The sequence below is a fragment of the Heterodontus francisci genome, chromosome 6 (genome assembly GCF_036365525.1).
Source record: "Heterodontus francisci isolate sHetFra1 chromosome 6, sHetFra1.hap1, whole genome shotgun sequence".
Classification (NCBI taxonomy): Eukaryota; Metazoa; Chordata; class Chondrichthyes; order Heterodontiformes; family Heterodontidae; genus Heterodontus; species Heterodontus francisci.
In genome coordinates this window covers 121,785,241-121,801,524 of record NC_090376.1, presented here as the reverse complement: position 1 = coordinate 121,801,524, position 16,284 = coordinate 121,785,241, and the positions used below count along the sequence as shown (strand labels likewise).

General features: G+C 38.8%; 1 protein-coding gene across 2 annotated transcripts in view; it reads left to right on the top strand.

The window, feature by feature from the left end:
• Positions 1-14,752, top strand: part of tm9sf2 (transmembrane 9 superfamily member 2) — a 49,142-nt gene extending 34,390 nt beyond the window's left edge. The window contains exons 12-18 of one of the 2 annotated variants that reach the window (XM_068034229.1): positions 462-519; positions 739-898; positions 3,564-3,715; positions 3,998-4,109; positions 5,811-5,982; positions 11,261-11,355; positions 12,472-14,752. In XM_068034229.1, coding sequence (XP_067890330.1) covers positions 462-519; positions 739-898; positions 3,564-3,715; positions 3,998-4,109; positions 5,811-5,982; positions 11,261-11,328 — 722 coding nt within the window. In that variant the 3' untranslated portion in view covers positions 11,329-11,355; positions 12,472-14,752. Of the gene's footprint in view, positions 1-461; positions 520-738; positions 899-3,563; positions 3,716-3,997; positions 4,110-5,810; positions 5,983-11,260 lie in introns of both variants that reach the window. The other variant, XM_068034228.1, reaches the window with a different exon arrangement.
• Positions 14,753-16,284: the final 1,532 nt, after the last annotated feature.

Here is a 16,284-nt window from a genome sequence, read left to right as displayed (position 1 = left end):
GAGATCAGAAACTAAACATGTCCAGGACTGTGGCCACAAAGCCACGTATCGTCACGTGCTGTAACATGTTAATGGATCCATGAGCTGTGCCACCACAGAGAACCATACAGCATATTCAGCCTATTATCTTATTCCAGTAATTCTGTTCACTGCCCACCTCCTTGTAATACTTTGTAATAAAATGTCTTTAAACCCAAGTATATGACCATGGTTTTGGTTGTATATAGATTCTCCAGTCTTAAGCCACACTTTATCAAACTAGGATTGAAAAGTGGTGCTGAGATAAGTAGTAACAGATGTATTCTACCATTAATTGTTTTTCATTTGTGTACCTACCACAGGGAGCTAAATATTTCCAATGCAGTATTTTACTCGCGCTTGTACAAGATCCTATGAAGGAAAATTTCTGTATTGCTAGCATAGTTATAAAACAATTATGCCTATTTTTTGTCTCTTAATAGCATTTGGTGGGGAGAAATGGAAAACAAATGTATTATTGACTTCTTTTCTGTGCCCAGGGTAAGTCAATTACTTCAAAATTCATAAGTATTTATTCAGAACTTTAAATGTAATATGCCCAAGGTAGAGTGGGGGGAGGGAGGGTGCAGTGATGAATGCCTAACAAATGTCTTTATATCTAAACATTCTTTGAACATACAAACACCTGGATTTTCTGCTTGCAGTATCTGTCAACCAAAATTGCTATTTGATGACATGTGTATGTGTTTTTACCCCCAGGATTGTTTTTGCTGTTTTCTTTCTCATGAACCTGATTCTGTGGGGAGAAGGATCTTCAGCGGCTATTCCTTTTGGAACGCTAGTTGCTGTCCTGGCATTGTGGTTCGGCATTTCAGTGCCTCTGACATTTATTGGTGCCTATTTTGGCTTTAAGGAACATGTAAGTTTCTTTGTTAGTTTATCTTTTTTTGGGGAAGATTCTTCACTCAATAGCTGAACTAATTAATACTGTCATACCAATCAATATTCACTTAACCAATTTTGAAGTTATTAAATCTGTAGTTGATTACTTGGCTCACCAATCTGTGTATCTCTAGCTCACAAGTGTACTGTAAGCCACTGTGCTAAAGTTGTGTAACAGCAACTTGCATTTATTTAGTGCCTTTAACATAGTAAAACGTCCAAATGCGCTTCACAGGAGCATTATCAAACAAAATTTGACAAGGTGCAAATACTTATATTAATGTAATATTTTCTGTACAAGTTGTATATGTGTGTTATTTTCTTCATGCAGTTGTGTCCATGTCCTGCAGATTGGACTTTGAGCTTGTTTTCACTGCAGGAGAAGGAGCTACAAGCTGTGTAAAAAATCTTAGTAGTTTACCTAATTCTGCATGAGTTCCACTTTTGGATCTATTTATTTCCTTCTATGAATTGAAATGGGTCCTTTGCGATCAATTATGAGGCATGTCCAATAAACTCAAAAGAGTTTTCCCTGTACTCCAGAGTTCCTCTAGTAAAACACAAACTGGTTGCAAAATCAAAGTTGTGTTAAATTGATGCAGTTCTTGGCCTACTGAAAGGTGGTATATTGTTCCCCTTCTCCCCCCGAAATTTCCTTTTTTATTTCGCCAATTTTTTCTTTTCATTGCCAGATTCCTGTCCATGGTTTTGTGTGGGTGGTGTTGGTGGATGCTTTGCATATGGGCAGGAAGACTGTGCAGTAGATACTACTATGGAAACCATGACTTAGTGTTTCGGACTCGCACCTGTGAACCAGAGTATCATGGGTTATAGTCCCACTTCAGAGATTTCAGCACAAAAGCCTAGGCTGCTACTCGCAATACAGTACTAACGGAGTGCTGCATTGTTTTTCGGGTGAGACATTAAACTGAGGTCCCCGTATGCCTTCTCAGGAGGACGTAAAACATCCCTTGGTACTATTTCAAAGAAGAGCAGGCAAGTTACCCCAGTGCCCTGACCAATATTTATTCCTCAACTAAACAGATTCTCTGGTCATTATCACATTGCCATTTGTGGGATCTTGCTGTCGGCACATTAGCTGCTGCGTTTCCTAGATACCAACAGTGAGTACAAAGGAACTTCATTGGCTGCAAAATGCTTTGGAATGTCCTGAGGTTGTGCAAGGCCCCATATAAAAGCAAGCCTGCTTGTGTTTTCAAGAGGCTTCCAGGACAGTGTTTTGTGAAAGGTTTTTGCGGGGTGTCGGGATTTATTTTCTACATGTTTGTCAGCAGATGAGGTGGATGCAAGTAACTTGATCGGTTGTGACACTGGTCAGATTTTTTCTTAACTGTTCTGGAATCCATTTCCCATACCATTGAGGGATTTTCTTTTTTGAGATATCACACAGGAAAAGTTGTTTTCGTCCTGTGAAGGGTCTTGTTAACCGTACTGATCATTAACAATACTTATCACTGATCATTGAGTATTTGTATGCTGGGTAGAGGAAATCGCTAGATTATGTGCGAAAATTAGAGTTTAATCCAAATGGCCTGGAGCTGTGAGCAGTGAGGGCTTATTGTACTGCATTCTCTTAAGGGCTGCATCCGTGGTTCTCAGTATCAACTGACGAAAGCCATTCAGCCCTTTGAGCCATTCTGCCATCCAAATGGATGATTTATTTGTAACTTGCCTTGTTTCCTTAACCCTTAATGTCCTTGTCTAACAAAACATCTTAACAATCTTAGTTTTAAAATTTTCAGTTGACGATAATACTCCTCCCAAAAAAAAACTCAAGTTTTTGGGGGAGGGAGTTCCAGATTTCCACTATCCTTTGTGTGAAGAACTGCTTCTTGATCTCAACCCTGAATGGCCTAACTCTTTAATTTTAAGGCTGTCTCCTGGTAATTAGAAGCCAAGAGCACCATTTTGACAGCTATATTTGTAATAACCTGGTCTGAAAGATTTGGGGATGTTTAACTCCTAGAGGGTGTACTAGCAGCACCTGAAAGAGAAGCTTTGTTGCATTTGTTTTTAGAATGTTGACTCTCGGAAGCGTAATGAGATTGGTTCGCACATTAATGTTGATCCAAATGACTTCAGCATGTCAAGATAGGTTGCCTTGAATGGAATGATAAGGGGTGAGGTTAGATACATTCAAGTTTTATTTACCATAACTTGTACACCCTGAGATGGGTGGAGAGCAGTAGTGGTGAGAAGATAGAAAAATTACTCAACCAATTTACCAAATGGTTAATATAATCCCACACAGGATCTGAATTTCTGGATCATCCAGGCTTCCACTCGATGAGTATCTCTTTTTAAATCAGTTATCTGTGATAATTACTGCAGTGAGCAATGTCTTAGACTAATCAGTGGCTTTCCAGGGTCTTGTGTAACATGTTACATCCACCACTCCACATTTACATCAATTTATTGAAAAATAACTTTCAGGATGTGGCGATAACAGATTGGTCAGGTCGGGTGTCAGGCAAGTCCGTCTTGTGTCATGACACTATGACATTAACTATTGCACTTTGTTGCTTTTCTTAAAACATCAGTGGAGACTGACTCAATTTCAGACCTGCTTGTATGAATCAATAACTGTTCGGTAGCACTGAATATTGCAGTTCCTCTTACAGGCAATGGAACATCCCGTTCGCATTAATCAGATCCCACGTCAGATCCCTGAACAGTCTTTCTATACAAAGTGTGTGCCTGGAATCATTATGGGTGGAATACTGCCATTTGGATGCATCTTCATTCAGCTTTTCTTCATTCTCAATAGTATATGGTGAGTCCTATTGTAGAAAGAAAAGTCAGCAATATAATCCTATTCACAGACTTATTCTTGCAATAGATGTATCTGTCAAAATACAAAGTGGCTTTGGCATCCTATATGTGAAAGGGGCAGTTCAGATTTTTTTGTATTTTACCATATTAATCAGAGAATAAATATGCCTTTTCCTCAAACTGCACAACAGCTTAAATTATTCGTGTTGCCCAGTTAATGGGAATTTGATTTCTGATGGAGTTGTATCTTCTGCATCTGTAGCTAATTTAAATATCATTGCAGGTCTCACCAGATGTATTACATGTTTGGTTTCCTGTTTCTGGTATTCATTATTCTCATCTTCACCTGCTCTGAGGCAACTGTTCTTCTCTGCTATTTCCACCTTTGTGCTGAGGTACGTTCATAGAGTAATTTATAGTAGTTACTTAGGTTTTGTGAAACATTTTTGTTTTGATAGTCCTTTTTTATGATGAAATGTAGAAGTATGCAGAAATAGCATATTGCATGCAATTTGTAAATTTCTTCATGAACAATCTGGTGCAAAGTACATCAGTGCAAGTTAATTCTACAGACAGCCTAACTCTGATTTGAACTCTGCATGCATCAAAAGGATGTGTATTTCTTGCCGATTGCTACAAGGTCACACTTTAAACCCAACAAGAAATCAATTTTTAAAAGATACTCCTTCAGTAAGCTCCGTGCTCACATCTGAGACCAGCTTTGTACTGATTTGATCTATGCATGAGAGTTACTGTATATGTAATATGTAAGTACATACATGCGCACACCCCTTTGAATTGAAATTTTAATGTGAAATTTAGTTATAAAGCAAGCTGCACTGTTTAATCCCTGATTTCATTCTAGTGCAGTAGCATATGTTGTAGATTAATTAAATGTTAAGTAAACAGTTGCAAGAATTTGAAGGAGAAGGCAAAAAGTTAATTTGTACTAACTATATACTGGTAATTCAGCAACAGTAGTGAACTCCAGCAGTCAATGTGGCTTTTTAATTGCATTGTTATTGCATTAGATCTGTTCATTTGAAGTATACCAGCAATCATTGGAACCAAATAAAATTAGATTGTTTAAATTTGAAGAAAATTGAAGAGATGGTTTAGTATGTTCCTGTAATTTGGCTGCAAATGATACAAATCGTGCGTGCTTATAATTAGAAAATATTTTGAAAATTGATAGTTTTGTTACAAAAGACTTTCTTCGGAACTGGAAACAACTTTAAATGTAAATTTATAAAGGTGATGAAGTGATGAAAAGTTGATGTCCAATGCCATTCAGGAACATTTGTCCATTTTTTAAAAAATCTACGAACTATCAAGGTCACATTTAATTGCTACAGTTGTGTGCAAATAATATGCAAAATAATGCACAATTGTTTTATTGAAGCTCGTGTGGAATTGAGATAATCTCATGAATCTTTTAAGGTATAGATGAAGGGATAATGAAACCATGAGACTAAAGGACCCTTTTAATTCTCCAACCTACCTATCCAGCATCTTGCTAAACATTTATCCTACCTGGAGGAACTATAATTGCAGAGTTAAGAGTAGCATGCACCACTCATTTCAACAAGATGCACTCCAGATAACTTTCGCAAAACTGCAATCAGGTGTAAAACAAATCGGCAACCCATGAGGGAGAAAGGAATAAAATGTTATGCTGATTGAAGAGGAACCTCGTGTGGAGCATAAGCACCAGCATGGACCTATTGAGCCAGACGGCCTAAACTGTACTGTGCATTCTATGTAATATGTGTAAAGGTAAAACTTAAGTCAAAGTAACATTCTGAGTTCTGTAATACACATTGGACAGTGTTAAAGTTATACCTTAGGTTTATGATCACTCAGCAGTGCAGTACTTTAAAGGGACTGTTTCCTGGGAAGTGAGTTCTTCGTCCACTTTTCATAATCTCAACGCTGCCTGGTAAATGATGGTTATCTCCTGTTTGATTGCTGAGTTTGTTGACCAATCAAGAATCAAATTTGATCCCATTATTGCAGGACTGTGAGTGAAGCATGTGATCCTACTACACCCTCAAATATCTTTTTTTAAAAGATGATTTTATTCCTTATCGTTTCAGGACTACCACTGGCAATGGCGATCGTTCCTAACTAGTGGGTTTACAGCAGTATATTTTTTAATCTACGCAGTCCATTATTTCTATTCCAAACTCCAGATAACTGGCACTGCCAGCATCATTTTGTACTTTGGATATACAATGATAATGACATTGATCTTCTTCCTTTTCACAGGTAAGCTATTAAGAACAATTCCATGCAGACTGGTATTTCCCTCTATTGAATGTTAGTCTTGTATTAGCGTTTCCCCTCCTCTCCTTGGAAGCATTGGATCCTTCAGCGGTTCAAGAAGGCGGCTCACCACCACCTTCTCGAGGGTAATTAGGGATGGGCAGTAAATGCTGTCCTAGCCAGCGATGCCCACATCCCATGAACGAATAAAAAAAAAAATTTCACAGGCACTGATTGTGTATTTCACAAGCAAGATTTGAATCTCTTGTAACCATTTTAATAGTCTTCTACGGCAAATAATGAAACACAGGAATGTTATCATCAGAATAACATGGTTTCTGAGGTCCTAAATTACAATTATATCCTGGCATATAAAAATTGTGGTTTTAAATTAAAGGAAATACCCCCTTTTTAAAATGTCTGACTGAAGTTTTAAGGTTCAGTCAATAAAGCACTAAAACTTCACACTGTCAATTTGGCATTGTCCCAGATCCTTCAATTCGATCTCTTTTTTTTTTAAACTAACTGTCCTGCATTCAGTATTCTGTCTATAAATCTAGGCATAATTTCGTTTACATTATTTTATTAAGATTATTACAAGCTCTTGGATGAAGAATTTATTTGGTTAGGCCATTTTGGTCCCATTTTCCAATTTATAAATGAGTTATGGGGCTCATGAATATTTATGAAAGAAAATAGAAAGTTTTTCAGTGGTGTAGTGCCTTTCACAACCTAAAGATGTTTCCTAAGTGCTTTGCATAACACTTCGAAAGTACTTCATTGGTTATCATGTAGGAAATGTGGCAGCCAACTTGTACACAGCAAGGTCCTACAAACAGCAGTGTGATAATGACCAGATAATCTGTCTTCGTGATGTTGGTTGAGGGGTAAATATTGACCCAGGAGACCTGTGCTGCTCTTCGAAATAGTGCCATGGGATCTTTTACATCCATTTGAGAGGGCAGGCATGGCCTTGGTTTAACCTCTCATCTGAAAGATGGCACCTCTGATAGTGCAGCAGTCGCTCAGTACTATACTGGAAGCGTCATGCTGGATTGTGTGCTCAGGTCTCTGGAGTGGGTCTTGACGCACAGCCTTCTGACTTGGAGGTGAGTGTCACCCACAGCTGACACTTTTTATTTATTTGGCTCTTGTCTCCAAACAAATATGATTGAAATATTGAAATTTGCTGTTGGCAGCTATATGGGAGGAAAGGTGCTTTACTTCCCTACAGCCAGCTGTAATTGCAATGTAATTGTCTGAATGCAACAGTCGTGAGAAAAATAATTACAGTGCTTTAATATGAGAGAGAAAGGCAGTAATGTTAACACCAGTTGGATTTCTAAGAAGCAGAACTGGCCTAGTGCGCACTTGCCACTCCATTGAATATCCTTGGGGTGTTGGAATTTGGGTACATAAATAAGTTTAGTTAGTTTCCCTTTGAGGGAACTCCATTTTTTTTTGTGTTCAAGAGTTCTGTGGCTCTCTTTACAGAAGCCTCCCTACACCTCACCTATTCAGAGGCGCTCTCTGTTAACTCGAAGCAGGGCAATGTCAACTGTGGGTCATTTGGTAGCCTTCTTACCTCTGAGTTGGAAGTCGTGACTTGAGCACAAAATCTAGGTTGAAAATCCAGTACAGTACTGAGGGAGTACTTCACTGCTGGAGGTGCTGTCTTTCAAATGAGACATTTAAACTGTTGCCCGGTTTGCCGCCTTAGGTGGACATAAAAGATCCCACGGCAATATTTCAAAGAAGAGCAGGGAAGTTATCCCCAGTGTTCTGGCCAATATTTATCAAAAAGATTATCTGGTCATTGTCACGTTGCTGTTAGAATCATAGAAAGTTTATGGCACAGAAAAAGGCCACTTGGCCCATTGCGTCCATGCCAGCCGAAGAATGATCCACCAACTCTAATCCCACCTTCCGGCATTTGGTCCATAGCCCTGCAGATTACGGCACTTTTAAATGAGTTGAGGGTTTCTGCCTCCACTACCCTTTCAGGAGGTGAATTCCAGACCTCCGCCAACCTCTGAGTGAAAAACTTTTTCCTCATCTCCCCTCTAATCTTTCTACCAATCACATTAAATCTATGCCCCTAATCACTGACCTCTCTGCTAAGGTAAATAGGCCCTTATCCTCCATTCTATCCAGGCCCCCCAAAATTTTGTACATTTCAATCAGATCTCTGTTCCAAGGAGAACAAAATCTCCTCTGTACCCTCTCTAGTGCAATTACATCCTTTTTGTAATGAGGTGACCAGAGCTGCACACAGTACTCAAGTTGTGACTGAACCAATGAGTTATACTGTTCCAGCATAACCTCCCTGCTCTTGTATTCTATACCTCAGCTAATGAAGGAAAGGATTCCATATGCCGCCTTATGCATCTTATCGACCTGTCCTACCTTCAGGGATCTGTGGACATTCACTCCAAAGTCCCTCACTTCCTCTACACTTCAGTGTTTTCCCATTAATCATGTATTTCTTTGCCTTGTTTGACCTCCCCAAATGCATCACCTCACACTTCTCCAAATTGAATTCCATTTGCCACTTTTCTGTCCATCTGACCAGACCATCAATATCTTTCTGCAGTCGACAGCTATCCTCCTCGCTATATACCACACGACCAATCTTTGTGTCATCTGCAAACTTCTTGATCATGCCCCCTACATTTACATCCATATTGTTAATATATACCGCAAAAAAAAGGGGACCCAGTACTGAGCCTTGCAAATGCCACTGGAAGCAGCCATCCAGTCGCAAAATCACCCGTTAGCAATTACCCTTTGTTTCCTGCTACTGAGCCAATTTTGTATCCACCTTGCTGCATTTCCCTGGATCCCATGGGATTTTATTTTTTAATCAGTCTGTCATGTGGGACCTTGTCAAAAGCCTTGCTAACATCCATGTAGACCACATCAACTGCAGTACCCTCATCTATCTTCCTTGTTACTTCATAAAATTCAATCAAGTTGGTCAGACAAGATCTTCCCTTAACAAATCCGTGCTGACTGTCCTTGATTAATCCTGCCTTTCTAAGTGACAGTTTATCTTGTGTCTCAGAATTGATTCCAATAATTTTCCCACTACTGAAGTTAGACTGACTGGCCTGTACTTGTTCGGTCTATCCCTTGCTCCCTTTTTAAACAGAGGTACAATTTTAGCAGTCCTCCAATCCTCTGGTACCACACCTGTATCCAGTGAGGACTGGAAAGGACCTTCCGCTATTTCCTCCCTTGCTTCTTTTAACAACCTGGGGTACATTTCATCTGGTGCTGGTGATTTATCAACTTTCGAAGATGCGAATCCCACTAATACTTCCTCTCTTCCTATGTTTGGCACATCCAATACTACACACACCTCTTCCTTAACTGCAATATTTGCGTCATCCCCCTCGTTGTGAAGCAGACCCAAAGTAATCATTAAGAACAATACCAACAATTTCTGCCCCACAATTCAATACACATAGATTACCTTTTTGGCCTTCTATGGGCCCTACTTTTTCCTTAGTTTTCCTCTTGCTCTTAATGTATTGATAAAACATCTTTGGGTTCACCTTGAATTTGCTTGCCAATACTTTTTCATGCTCTCTCTTAGCTTTCCTGATTTCCTTTTTGATTTCACCCCTCCACTTTCTATGCTCCTCTTGACTTTCTGTCGTATTGAGTTCTCGGTGTCGGACATCAGATTTCCTTTTCTGCCTTTTCTTACCCCGTAAGCTCCTTGACCTCCATGGAGCTCTAGATTTGGCTGTCCCACCCTTTTTCTTTGTGGGAACATGTTTATTCTGAACCCTTTGAATCTCCCCTCTGAATGCCTCCCACTGCTCTGACACTGATTTACCTTCAAGTAGCTGTTTCCAGTCCACTTTCGCTAAATCACTCCTCAGTTTAGTAAAATTGGCCTTTTCCCAATCGAGAACTCTAACTTCTGTTCTGTCCTTGTCCTTTTCCATAATTATGTTAGAACTGACTGAATTATGATCACTACCACCAAAATGCTCTCCCACTGCTACTCCTTCATTTCCTGAAACGAAGTCTAAAACTGCACCCTGTCTATTTGGACTTGCTACATACTGGGCAAAAAGGTTCTCCTGAATGCACCTCAAAAATTCTGCTCCCTCAATTACTTTCACATTAAAACTATCCCAGTTAATGTTGGGGTAATTAAAATCCCCTACTATTACTGCCCTATTGTTCTTGCACTTCTCAGAGATTTGCCTACATATCTGCTATCTCCTTCTGACTGTTTGGGGGTCTATAGTGCACTCCCGGCGGTGTTTCTTTGTTCCTTAGCTTGATCCATATGGTCTCATTTGATGAACCTTCCAACATATCAAGCCTCCTAACAGCTGTAATTGTTCCTTTGACCAAAATTGCCGCTCCTGCTTTCTTATCCCCCTCCCTATCGCATCTGTTTGTGGGAGCTTGCTGTGTGTAAATTGGCTGCCGTGTTTTCTACATTACAACAGTGACTACACTTTAAAACTACTTCATTGGCTGTAAAGTGCTTTGAGACATCCTGAGGTCATGAACACTCCTAGATAAATTCAAGTCTTTTTCTTCTTCGTTGCTGTGTTTCCAGTCACAAGTGCCACAGCCAGAAATCCATGATCTCTAAAGGAGGCAAAAGTCATTTGCAAATGTAGCTGAAAAATCGTTCCCTATCCGACTTGTGGGTCAGATTACAAGCAATTTCTTGATTTAATGTACTGTTGAAATGTTTTCGGCCATCCAGTAGATGGGACTGAACACTTTCCATTCAGAACTGAGCACGTTGCCTATAGTACTGGCCTTGTGGGTATGAAAAGCTACAAGAATAAATCTGTAATTCTACTGTTCCTCATAATTGACAGTGCACGAACCCATGTCACAAACACTCTACATCGGTTTATTCAGCTAAGAGGAAAAGACAGATTCGGAAAATGTTCAGCACTGTAGTTTCTAGTGGTGCCCTGCTAAGTGAGTGATTTACTTGCTATTGGCACCGGCGTTCCTGTTGCATTCCAGGTCATTGGCCAGCCTCAGCAGGCAGAATGCCACTAGCTGCAAGATGGATCTCTCTGATTCACAGCTGGGTTGGTAGCAAGGTATCATAGGAAATGAGCTGGTAAAACATCAGTAGTTTTGAAGAGCAGAAAAATGATATCATTTGTGTTTCTTAGGCTGACTCACCAGTGAGTCATGCTAAGAAATTAACAAAATTAAATTAAGTGCTGTTGCATTTTTGTGCACGTGAATATTACTGATTTTATTTTACAACCTCTATATTTTCTTTCAGGAACTATAGGGTTTTTGGCATGTTTTTGGTTTGTGACCAAGATCTACAGCATTGTCAAGGTGGATTAAAAGAACTGTTTTTGTTGGGGGGGAAGTGTAAGTATATTTAACAAAACTTGTGTTTAACGAGTTGATTTGATAAGCCTGTACATTGAAGAGTCTGGTTGAATCAGAAGAACAATTGTACAAAATACTGGCAACACGTTTATATTTTCTATCTAAAACTTGTTGGGAGATAAATAGTCTTGAAATGATTGCACACTGTTCAGTTCGGAAGAATATCTGTCCGGTTACTTTTTGGCGTTGGGATTTGTTTTATATTTTATAATTCTATTTGCACAGTTGCTTAGAAAGGTACTTGTGACACAATAATGCTTCTGTAAATTGTGGTATACACTGTCTACTGAAATGGAGATTGTTAATATTCAAAATACCTGTGTTTCAAGATAGCGAAAACTCAGTGCAATAAGCCAAAAATCTGGTTTCTAAATGAAAACACATTGTTACTTATCTTTCCACTTTTCTACTCTCCTCTGTTTATTAATTGGCCTTGAAGTTGCAACACAATAGTTGTGCGAGCAATTAAGGAGTTTGTGTGACATTCCTTTTTGCCTTGTTACCTTGAGGCGTTGACACATTTTTAATGCCTCCCATTACAGCAGCAGAGGAATACACTTCAGATCAACATGTTAACGATTCATATGCTAGCATCTCAGGTCATAATTTCAAAGCAATTATTCTCAAAGTAATATTTATTGGTGTGGTGATGCTGGCTGTGCAGTCTCCTCAGAGTTAGTTGTGTGACCATGAGAATGGTTGATCAGTCACATCAGAGCAAAATGAAAAATATATATGCGTCCAGTTTTTTTTTTTAAAGTGTTCAGTAACCTAGAATGGATTATCAAAATGTTTTAAAGACATAGAATTTCCTGACTGGTTTCATAGATTGCAGCACTTTTCTTTTTCATCAATATGCAAAAATGATTGTTATTCCTGCTTTGCTTTTTCCATGCTGTTAGTTGCCCCACTCAACCAAAAAAAAATTGCCCTTTCATATTTTCCTAGGATCATTTTTAGCTGCCTCCTTTCAATCCTCCCTCAATTGTATTTTGCAAACTCATATTTCACAGGAAAGCTATTTTTTCCATTTCAATCTTGTTGCGTTACCCTGCAATGCTGAAAAAGGTTGTAAAGATGATTTTTTTTAAAAAGGCAAAGGAATAAATTTGGAATGTAAGGTGTAAGGGACAGCAACATGCTCGTGGACACAAGAAGAGAAGGAAAGAGGAAGAGAAGTCGAAAAAATATTTTTGCAACTGCTCTCCATTTTCCATGCTTGTTTCTTTCATGTTCCATATGCTTAATGCTACACCACCAAATTAAAAGGAATCAATTTATGCTATGTTGATTTGAGGTTTGTATTTGACGGGGAAAGGCCTATTTTAGTAATTCTTGATTGTATGTGATGACTATTTGAAGATTTTTACTTTATTTGCTTAGAAACTTTTAATATAAATTTTTTTTTTCTGTGGCTAGAACAACATTAATTTGATTTTTGAAGAACTTGAATATTCAATATGATTGTGAAAGAATGTGTTGGGCTGTTTTTGTTTATAATTGGTAGACACCTTTTTAATGGGATGATTTGGTTTTTGAATGCTGCATCTTTATTTTTTTAATGAGTTGGGATGACTCCAGGCCTGGCTAACACTGACTCTGAATCATTCAGTTTGCAAACATACAGTCTCTTGTTCAATAAACCTTGTGTAAAAAAAAGTTTTTATCTGTTGCCTTATTCATTTTTAAAAAACATGGTAAAAAAGTTGATTGGGTTTGTTTATCATACAAAGCAATAGATTGAATAATTGTTTTATATATGCTATGTGGTGCTAATCAAAACTTTTTAAAATAGTGATCCTGAAAACTATTGATTTATGATGGCAAAAGATTAAATCCGAGCTGCTGGTCATGAAAATTTTTCATGGTATTGTTTGCATGTCTGTTAAATTGCAAAAACTAATTCTTGCATTTTTTCTGATCTACTTAATGTTTTTAAAAATGTAAATGAAAAAAATGACAAGTATTAATACAGTTCCTGTATCAGACTGTTGTTTTGAAGTTTCCTACATTCCATCATTCACTCTGACATAAAATGGCAGAGTTTGTTCCAAAACATGTCATCACTTTATTTCAATTCCATCCATTATTAAAATGCCATTGACTGTTAAATTCTCAAACAGCCCTTGTCAGGTGAGGGTATTAAGGGATACAGAACCAAAGCGGGTAGATGGAATTAAGACACAGATCAGCTGTGATCTAGTTGAACGGCAGAACAGGCTTGAGGGGCTGAATGGCCTGCTGTTCCTATGCTCTGACCCAATTGCATAGAATGGTGCCACTTTGAAGAATAATGGTGGATCTAATGTGCATTACTGTTGGTGATCCTACAATAATCCAAGATTGGGTCTGATCAGTCATTCCGCAACCACATAATTGGAACACTAGCTTCAGCCTGCCTTCTGCATGGGGTGCAATATATTAGTTTTAAACTTTACTCCAAATTATCAGTTGATTAACATTCTGTCCATTATGTGGACCATTTCCACCTTGCCAATAACAGAAGTTGCATTCCTATTCAAGTAGCTAATGTATGTTTTTGTGTTTTCTAAAATAAATTTTGTCAAGATTTTAGCCACAGTGGTTGGAATGTGGAACTCATTACCACATAGAGTGGTTGAGGTGAATAGTATAGTTGCATCTAAGGGAAAGCTGGATAAACACATGAGGGAGAAAGGAATAAAAGGGTATGCTTAGGGTGAGATGAAGTCAGGTGGGAAGAGGCTTGTGTGGAGCATAATAACAGACCAGTTGGGCCAAATGGCCTGTTCCTGTGCTGTGAATTCTATGTAATGCTTACTTTAATGTACTTGGCATTACCAAGAATAAGGAGAACAGCTGCAAAAGAAAAAGGTACAAAAATTCCATGCATTCTAATTTGCACACAATTCCTGAATGTGCCAGCTGTGTTAGCACCTTTAGTTTCTGTTTTATTTTGTGTTCTGGTGTAATGCTTAGCTAGCATTTCTGCCAAGCATTTTCCAACATCCTAATTCTTTGCATCAGAGGTTCATTAATTCCTGATCTGATGACACAATTTAATTTCAAATATTTTTGTTGTATGCAATATTTCCATGCACTTAATAGACTTTCTTTCATGTCAGTTTTGATTTAACTGCTAATTTTTGCTGAATGTTAAATTGGTTGCTTTGCTTTTTTTGTTAATTAATCCAGTTTTAAGACTGATTCATGTCAAGCCCTTTGCAATTCAGCTCCCCGCAGTTTAACAAGTTTGATGTGTCCATATTTGCATCAGTTCTATTAGTGTCTCGCTCTGGTGTAGTTCCCTTTACACTGGTAATGTAATGAACATGTTCACAAAACTGCATTAATGAACACCACGGAAAGTGAATTCATTAAATATTTTGTATGCTTACCTATTTTACAAGTATTTCTTGAGTTTGCCAAAGTGGGAGGGGAAAGAAGGCGCACTGGACAAATTTGAGTAAACTGTGCTCCCTTTCGAACAATTACTTAGAAGTTACAGCACAGAAACATGTCGTTTGACCCAACACGTCTAGTGAGGTGTTCATGCTCCACATGTACCTCCTCCCACCCCTCTTTACCTCACCCTATCAGCATAACCTTCTATTTCTTTCTCCCTTCTGTTTATCTAGCTTCCCCTTAAATGTATCTGTACTATTCACCTCAATCATTACCTGTGGTAATGAGTTCCACATTCTCACCACACTCTGGGTATAGAGGTTTCTCCTGAATTCCAATCTAATATTTTCTTCCCTCGTGTTTATCCAGCTTCCCTTTAAATGTATCTGATATTCACCTCAACTACGTTATGTGGTAGCAGGTTCCAAACGTTCATCACTTTCTGGGAAAAGTAGTTCCTCCTGAATTCCCTTTTGGATTTATTAGTGACCATCATATTTATGGACCCCTAGTTTTGGTCAGTATGGCAGTACATTTGATACCCGATTTGGGAAAACTTTGCAAAACCATAAGTAATTCTATTGGTATTTCCTTTTTTCAGTTCATTCTAACTGGTACAATGACACAAGGACATGATGCAAACCTTTGTTTTACATAGCTCATCCATTCCCCCTCTCAATTTTTTTGAAAAGTGACTTTTTGTATACCCAATAAATTTTGTTTTTCTGGATATCCATTTTCTTCCCACAATTCCCATATCTCCTGTCACTGCAACAAACAAGTGAAATGTCCTCCGGGGTTGGGCACTCCCAAGTGATCAACTTAAGCAGCACTCATTCATTATGAGGAATTGTCACAAAGAACAGTACAGCACAGGAACAGGCCATTCGGCCCTCCAAGCCTGCGCCGAACTTGATGCCTGCCTAAACTAACACCTTCTGCACTTCCGGGGCCCATATCCCTCTATTCCCTTCCTATTCATATATTTGTCAAGATGTCTCTTAAACGTCGCTATCGTATCTGCTTCCACCACCTCCCCTGGCAGCAAGTTCCAGGCACATTCCACCCTCTGTGTAAAAAAAAAACTTGCCTCGCACATCTTGTCTCCATTTGTATTCCTGCAGTAATACAGGGAAAGTTGGCAACCTCAGCAGAAGGGGAGACTGGGTGGAACTGTTTTTGCAAGTTGGCTGACGCAGTGACGGCACTTCAAAAGTGCTTTGTAGGCTGCAATGCACTTTGGGACACCTTGAAGTCATGAACGGCACTATGCAAATGCAAATCCTTCCTTATCGAATCATAGAATGATACTATCCAGAAGATGATCTTTCAGACTATCGCATCTCTTTGAAAAAGCTATCCAATTAGTCTCACTTCCCTGCTCTTCTGCTCTTTCCCCACAGCCCTCTGGTTTTGATTTTGAACATCTTTATCAAATTTCTTCTTCAGCTTTTCTAAGAACAATCCCAGCTTCTCCAGTCTCTCCACATAACTGAAGTCCCTCATCCCTGCTACTGTTCTGGT